The 8,347-nt window shown below is 35.1% G+C and overlaps 2 protein-coding genes across 3 annotated transcripts in view; one reads left to right on the top strand and one right to left on the bottom strand.

Moving 5' to 3' along the window:
• Window positions 1-1,303, bottom strand: part of LOC107746264 (all-trans retinoic acid-induced differentiation factor-like) — a 5,607-nt gene extending 4,304 nt beyond the window's left edge. The window contains exons 1-4 of the mRNA XM_016560398.1: window positions 923-1,303; window positions 591-718; window positions 436-504; window positions 271-342 (exon numbers count right to left, since the gene is read on the bottom strand). Coding sequence (XP_016415884.1) covers window positions 271-342; window positions 436-504; window positions 591-718; window positions 923-1,039 — 386 coding nt within the window. The 5' untranslated portion in view covers window positions 1,040-1,303. The remainder of the gene's footprint in view (window positions 1-270; window positions 343-435; window positions 505-590; window positions 719-922) is intronic.
• Window positions 1,304-2,114: 811 nt separating this feature from the next.
• Window positions 2,115-8,347, top strand: part of LOC107746210 (sorting nexin-17-like) — a 32,570-nt gene continuing 26,337 nt past the window's right edge. For both annotated transcript variants that reach the window (XM_016560346.1, XM_016560336.1), the window contains exons 1-3: window positions 2,115-2,871; window positions 6,258-6,332; window positions 7,624-7,741. In XM_016560346.1, the coding sequence (XP_016415832.1) occupies window positions 2,812-2,871; window positions 6,258-6,332; window positions 7,624-7,741 (253 nt within the window). In that variant the 5' untranslated portion in view covers window positions 2,115-2,811. The remainder of the gene's footprint in view (window positions 2,872-6,257; window positions 6,333-7,623; window positions 7,742-8,347) is intronic.

The following is an 8,347-nucleotide window of genomic DNA, read 5'->3' as shown; positions in this document are numbered from 1 at the left end:
CTGTTAGATGTATTATTTATTTATATAGTTTATTCATTTATTTTAATGTTTTTATTTTAATACATTATTTATAGCTTATTTTTATTATTATTATTATTGTAATACTTGTATTAATTTCTATTATTTTATTATCTATTTCACTGTTTTTTCTCTAAATTTTTCCATGGACCCCCTAGCACCCCCTTGCAGCCCCCTGGTCCCGGGACCCCAGTTGAAAACCCCTGACTTAAATGTTATTAACATGATATACAGTGCTAATGCATAACTTACAGATGGGTAAGATGGCTGAAACCTTGAAATATGAAATCGCTCAGATTGGAGATCGGGTTGTTGGAGAGATCTCTGTGAAAATATAGAATGACAACAGTTAGATATTCAATTTAGTGCTAAAATGACACATGCAGATTATCATGAAAAACCTGCTCTGGGTCATACATGATGAATGCTGTGGATGAATTGTACAGGTGCTCTACATGACTGATAGAGCAGTTTGCCAAATCCAACCTAAAACAGTACCGTACAGTTAGATTAAAAATACAGAATAAATGTCAAAATGTAAAAAATGTGAAATACTAGAAAAGTTGTCCTACCCTATAATGGCATCTACATTGCTGGTTTCATTTCCAAAACAGCAGCGTCCTCTTATATGGCCTTTTGTTAGGCAGAAATCCCAGACAGGACTATCTTGTGGTACAGTTCCTTCACACATTTTACATAACTAGCAAAAATAAAGGTGAAAGCTTTAAAAAATATTATAAAACAGCATGCATTGTTTTACTTTACTTTACAACAGTGAAGACCGATGACAACAATGTGACTAATATATCTATGTAGCATGTATTATTTCATTACAATCATTTCGCAAATGACTATAGTATCTGTTACATCGTATGAATTCATTTGACATAGCGAACTGTCTCACCTGTGCATCAGTATCCTGGCTATCGACATATACATTGAATAAAACAATAAAAACAGTACATAAATACACAGTAGATGCTGTAACGCCAGGTGTCATTTTCGCCAAAAGCAAAGTCATGTGACTCGATGATCATCGATGACGTTCAAGTGTCGCGACCCCATTCGTGACAACCAGACGGCGCAGATATTTTGCATTTCTCACTTTGGTGAAATTTCGATAGAAACGAAACACTCTCAAAACACAGGTTGCTTTTACACAACTCACGTTATTGAACTGATATAGACCCTTTTCGCCATTTATATTCAGTCTAGTTATATAAAATAACGCACATTCCACGAATACGGATAACTTGAAAAAAACATTATAGGCATACCCCCCCCCCCCCCCCTCCCCTTAAATGTGGATTTTGGACTGCCCCAGCTCAGAGGTAAGATTCTATAAAATTGTGAAAGAAAGAAACAAAGAATCTCATTCCCTGTGTCAATTTTAGACAAATTAGTGTTGAGTGCATTTGTCAAGCTTAAACATACAGCTGTTAAGCTACCAAAGTTACTGTAAGTAAAAATAATCAAATACATATTTTTATTTAATTTATGGGAAGTTTATCCATAACTACAAAACAACATGACTAACAAAAAACTACTATGGTGCCCTATTCATTTAGGCAACTGTATTACCCATTTTGGTGATTTTTAATTAATACATTTTATTACTTTTGTCCTTAAATTTTTTTGTGTAGTGTTTATTGCTATGAAGTTGCAAAACGTATTATACATAACAGGGTAACAAAAAAATTATTGAAAATATATATAAAATGTTTGACCTCCTCAAGTAATCATTTGCTGAAAGTTAAGCGCCTTGATCCTTTCAGTGACCATTTTTCTGAGAAAAAAAAAGCGCCTTAAATACCTCAAATCACAAGCTGTCTTGAGAACTATGATTTAGCTAATATTTCAATACTCTTTGATACAGTTTAACCTCCTGATTTGCAATCTGATTTTTGAGTCCATTTCGATGTTAAACCTAATATTAAGTTTAAACACTTGCATTCATAATTAAACATAAGTTTCCGTCGTTATGGCGAGATTGTTTACTACAAACTACGCCTGCAACTTTTTCATGCCCGATCTCGAATGAACATTTTTACGCAATACCTCCCCCCGCACTAGAAGAATGGTTTGATCCAGACTGTTGCAACGCTTCGGGAGAGAGCAGATACATACATATTGAATACAGTACAGCAGAGCGGCTTCGTTTATAGTATTGGAAGGTTTCGCTACAATGCAGACTGATGTGCGTTCTTCTTAACGCCCTTACAAGTTGGAGCACAGTATCGCTATCTCGAAATGCATGCTGCGACAAACAGTTTCATTTGTTTCCTCTCCATACTCGTTCGTATGTACCAATGTATGTAGAAACGGGGGCTGTAGACAACCGCGGAGCACCTTTACGTGGAGTAATCTGAAAGTTAATTGGATCGTGGGCCTTGCGACGACCCTTGTGTGTTTTGCAGACTCGATCCCCACGTTCTTTTCTAGTGCGTGAGGAAGTGAGAGGACAGCTTTGGTGATACATTGCCGACAATGAACGTGGAAATACCTCCAGTTGCAACATGGCTGCTGCTTAGATGTTTATTGGAAAAGTTCAGCCCTGAACATTAAGAAAGTTTTATAATAATCCACGTCGCAAAAGAGAACTTTTCTGGCTTAATTCAGCTCTGGATTGGACTGGACTGGATAGGACTACACAGTGAATCGGAGCGAGTGTAGCTCGCCGTCATTCAGTTTGGTCTCTGCATGACAGCAGACCAACTCCGAGGGCTTTCCGTGAACACTCGCTTTTAACAGCATTTTCAACTTGGTCAAAGACTTGTAATCTTAGAGTAGAAAATGCATTTCTCCATCCCCGAGACGGAGGTCCGTTCCGATGAAAATGGATCGACATATGTGGTAAGTGTAGTGGAGGTCAAATAAGCGATGCGCCTAGCTTTTACATTTGGTGACGCTGTAGAATAGTGGTGCTTTGAATCGTTGTTGTGAACGAATCTTTGCGTACGGATCTTTCTCTGACTGATGGAACGTGAGGGAACATGTCCGTTCGTTCAGATCATCATACGAGTCAGTCTCGTTCACAACAAGAAGAGAAAGAGGCAGAAGAGTTATGTTAAAATGACTGAGAACTAAAATTAACATGATATATGGACATAATTTCTTAGTTCATTTAGGTTGTTGGCTATTGTCATTTTTCAAGTCCTTCCCAGTTGACAAAATGGAGCAAAATTGTACATGTAGGCCTACTTTGTTGTCATTTGAGGTGAAAATGCTCATTATGCTTAAACACTCTTTCTTGAGTCTCTTGGTAGTTTTTAGAAATTGTAGTTTTTAATATTTTAATAAAGGATAACAAGACTCATTTTCAATTTTAAAATACTCTGTACCCAGATAGCACACATGCGTCTGCAAGATGTCTGGAAATCATCTGCTGTGTACAAACATCTGATAAACGTCTTTAAGATGTCAGTTTTACATACATTCTAAATCATAAACATCTTAAAGACATTTTATAGATGTCTATTTAACTTCTGACAGGAAACGTCCTATAGACGTATAGCAGATGAGCAAACACTCAAAAAAAAAAAATACATCTTGCAGATGTAAATGCAGATGTCAAATAGACGTCTCTGTGATGTACATACATGTGTTATCAGGGTAATCGGTTGAGTGAGTGATTCAATGATTCACTCATTACATATGCCACCATATGGTTGTGGCTAGAAGGGATACAGCAAAAACAGGAAGCTAACAATAAATAGAATTTTCTACCTATTAGATTGTGTTTTATTAACATCTACACCTACCCCAACCCTAAACCTACCCCTTACAATAATGCAAAAATAGTAATTATTGTTGTACAGTGTGAGAAAAATTACGCTATATCGATGTGCGCATACCCAGTAGTTTTTGCTGTATCGTGCCATCTAGCCTTAACCACCACATACTGGCTTGATATGGATAAAGATTCAGTGAAGGAAGCTGAACGAATCTTTTTAGTGACCGGATTCAAAACAGGAAAACCAAACGATATCAAGTAGATATGAATATTCATATATCTGTTGTAAGATTATGGTTAATATTAAAAAATGTAGTATGATGTGATTTGTAACAGTAAAACTTTCATTTTAAGTGTTTTTGTTTATAATTTTAGTCTTAAAATTGCAAGATTTAATAGATGTATTTTTGTAAAAATGAAAGCATACTTATTCTGACCTCTACTCATTAAATATATAAAAGAAAAATATATATTTTAGCTGACACAACATTCATAAGTTATTTATTGAATAACAAAAAAGGCAGGCACAAAATTATTGAAGGTGGAATCAGGAAGCTTTGTTAATGGTTGTTCAGAAATACTCTTTTGTATTTGAGTTGTTGTGTGAATTGGATTCACAATGTCTCAGTTCTCCTGGCATCTCTCGCTCAGCCATACGCAGTGCAAGATTGCCATTTCTTTCAGCATAGCAGTTATCTAGCATAACTGGAAATGTAGCTGGCTCAATACTCTGAAGACATGACACTTCATTTTTCTATGAAACAGCGAGTAGAGCCTATCAATAACAGACAGCTTCAGTTTCGGCTCCTGAGATTTCATCTGTATTGCACTGAACTGTGGATTGATTACAAAGCATATTTTGCCTGAATTCTTTCTCGTAGGTGTCTGCAGATGTAATGCAGATGTGCAGCCTGTGCTGTTGACTCTCCTTAGCCAACAAATGATTTGAATAAGGGGCTGAGATAATTTTTGAGCTCCACAGCACATGGATGCTCTCAGCACTCTTAAAACACCTCCAGTAGACCCACAAAGGTTTTAATGCACCAATGTGAAGATATTGTGAATCATTCCTAACAGATTGACTGCAGACATTGTTTGTGTCCATCTTTGACTGTGTTTCCGAGAGAATTTCTCCATCACAGTTCGTCAGTGACGTTCTCAATAGCCAAGTCTTTCAAGGCCACTGAGATATAAATTGGTCAGATGTATGAATCACACTCACTTTTTACTGCTTTTATATTTTTGTTTCTTTTTCTTTGATGACAAGATATTTGTTGTTTTGCATAATTTAAACCGGTTTTGCATAAACTAGTTCACCCTGTTACTGGTCAAGAGGGGGATCTGTAAGATATTTTGTTTTGTTTTTGAATGTCTCTTCTGCTCCGCAAGACTGCATTTATTTGAACAAAAATTCAGTAAATATTATGAAATATTATTACAATTTAAAATAACTGTTTGCTTCATATTCATAAAACTGCTTCATATTTTTGTGGAAACAATGATGCACTACCCTTTAAAAGTTTGGGGTAAGAAATAAATAAATAAATTAGTCATTTTATTTATCAAGGATGCATTAAATTGATCAAAAGGGACAGTAAAGACATTTATAATGTTACAGGATTTCTATTTCAAATAAATACTGTTCTTTTGAACTTTCTATTCATCAAATAATCCTGAAAAAGTACAAGTATCACAGTTTTGACAAACATGAAACGGCACAACTGAAGATTGGAGTAATAATGCTAAAAATTCAGCATTGCATCACATAAATAAATTATATTTTACTTGTAATAATATTTCACTAATTGTACTGTATCTTTGATTAAATAAACACAGCCTTGGTGAGTAGAAGAGACATTCAAAAACATGTTTAAAAATCCCAAACTTTTGACTGGTAGTGTATACATTAATGATTTAATTAAATTCTAAATGGTTTTAATGTATTTTTTTTTATTTAGTTGCCAAGGCAAGTTTTTCATGTAATATTATATTTAATTTTATTATAATATACAGATATTTGTAATAGTTTTTAAGTAAACAAAAACAACACTGATGCTAATCTACCTGAATTTTCTAAAGGCAACTAAAACGGATTTTAAAACCTGCTTCGTTTCTCTCTGCATTCACTCACAATCGGAGGTAGATTTAGTCAGAGAGCGTGATGTTGTCTTGCTCTATATTCGACAGGGAGTTGCATATTTGCAGTGGAGCTGTTCATGTCACCAAATATGCATACTTTGCAGAAGAGCCACAAAAATGAGAGGGGGCTGCGATTTAAATGGCAGACTTCCTGTTCAAACACAAGGGCAAAAAACTATTGTATTTCCTGAAGACTTGCGTACTCATTCTTCCTTTTTTATATTTGACGACAAGTAAAGGCATGGCAGTTTCATCCTACCTCTGTCAGTAGGTAGCAGAGCACAATATTGCAGTTGCAGCCTTGAATATAGAAGAATTATTTCAAAAACATTACAAAGACTAACAAACTGTTTTCTTCCTTCTGCAGGCTTACAATATCCATGTGAATGGTGTCTTGCATTGTCGAGTACGTTACAGCCAACTCCTAGGCCTCCATGAACAGGTGAACACACATTTTCATCATGACCTTCATTTCAGAAATCAGTATTGCACTCATATTTTTAAAATGCGTCAAGGATTGCCTTGGAATACTGGCACATGAAAAGCTGTTTGTTACAAAGCACAGTAGTTTTTAGCCACTCTGCAGTTAGCCAAAAAACATCTGTAATTTGCTTCATAATATTTTCTAAAGTTGTTTGAAGAAAAACACATGTTTAATTTGGACAGGATTAAAATCACAAAGTGCACCGGTGAAACACAAATTTACTTCTCGTCTGAATAGTGAAGTGGTGAAGCTGTGATCACATTCACCAGTAGTTTGAGTGGTCATCCACTGAAAGTGACATAAAAGGATCTGCTTATTACTTATCTAACACCTACCAATTTCACAGACACTAAGTTTCCTCATGAATGAGAGAGAACTTCAGTGATCTCACCAGTAAGAGCATGTTGTGTTGTTTAGCAGCCACTGTTGCTAGGTAACCGGGTGTTGAGGGCCTAGTCAGATCATAGGTGGTCATATGATGCAATCCGTAGATGCTGTCATGGTGTGAGGCTTGCAGTTAACCCTTAAAATGGGCCTTCAAATGATTATAATTTTATAAAAAAAATATATTTTGAATGAACTTTTATTTGTATATTTTAAGTTGTCTTTTTAATAATTACATTTTTTTTATCTCTATTTTGCTTTATTTTCTACTTTAGTTATATTAATTTTAGTGCTTCAACTTAGTTATTTATTTATTTATTCAACATTTTTATTTTTCATGTAAGTTTAAAGACTGAGTGGCATTAAACAGCTTGAAAGATCAAAGACAATTTTTTATATAACTCCGACTGGATTCGTCTGAAAGAAGAAAGTCATATACACCTAGTATGCCTCGGGGGTGAGTAAAACGCAGCCTAATTTTCATTTTTGGGTGAACTAACCCTTTAAGTTTTTCACATGATATTTATATTTTATCTGATTTCAGCTTCGAAAAAATTTTTAGTTAACAATATCAACACTGATATATGTTTCCATGTAATTTTCTTATTGTCTCGTTGAATAAAACCCCAATAACACAGATGGAGCAACAGCAGGCATAATTTTGGTAGATGCTGTGAAGTGTAAACAGATTTATTAGCTTGGTGATTGTGAGGCCAGCAGTCAGCATGTACGACAGAGCAGTGCACAGCGGTCAAGGGCAGGCAGTGGTCAGTTTAATTTTGTCCTCTCAGAATAACCAAACATTCTGTTTTCAGAATTTGACCTCATCAATTTAAAATGAACTTCTCTCCCTGTGTCCTTTCAGATAAAAAAAGAATATGGAAATAATGTGGTGCCAGCTTTTCCACCAAAGAAGATCTTCACCCTCACACCGGCTGAAGTCGATCAGAGGAGAGAACAGTTAGAGAAGTACATGCAAGCTGGTGAGAAGCGTCTTCTTTTATCTGAAAAGTTCACAAAAAGGTTTGAGATTAGACTCTGTGTTTTAGCTCCTAAACATGACAAAATTCACTTTTAATAGATATACACTACCGTTCAAAAGTTTAAGGTTGGTATTTATTTTTGAATGTTTTTGAAAGACGTCTCTTATGCTCACCAAGGCTGCGTTTATTTAATCAAAAATACAGTAAAAACAAGTAATACTGTGAAATCTTATTACAATTTAACACAATTACATTTACATTTAGTCATTTTGCAGACGCTTTTATCCAAAGCGACTTACAATTGGGGAATTGTACAATTGTAATATATTTTAAAATGCAATTTATTCCTGTGATGCAAAGCTGAATATTCAGCATCATTACTCCAGTCCTCAGTGTCAGTGTTTACTTCCTTAAAAAAAAAAATCCCCGAAAATCTAAATATTGCAAAAATATTGATGACTAATTCTGCACTAGTTTTTTATCCAATCAGAAGCTCTCTAAAATTAAGATGCCCCTCCCCCTAATACCACTTGCAGCAGACTTGCTACTAGCAAGCAACTGTGATGAAGCCTATTGGCTATCCAAAAAAAAAAAAAAACGTCCCAC

Source organism: Sinocyclocheilus rhinocerous, unplaced genomic scaffold (genome assembly GCF_001515625.1).
Source record: "Sinocyclocheilus rhinocerous isolate Xijiao unplaced genomic scaffold, SAMN03320098_v1.1 scaffold40, whole genome shotgun sequence".
Lineage (NCBI taxonomy): Eukaryota > Metazoa > Chordata > Actinopteri > Cypriniformes > Cyprinidae > Sinocyclocheilus > Sinocyclocheilus rhinocerous.
Note: the sequence above shows the minus strand (reverse complement) of the source record. Positions and strands in the feature narration are given on the sequence as shown.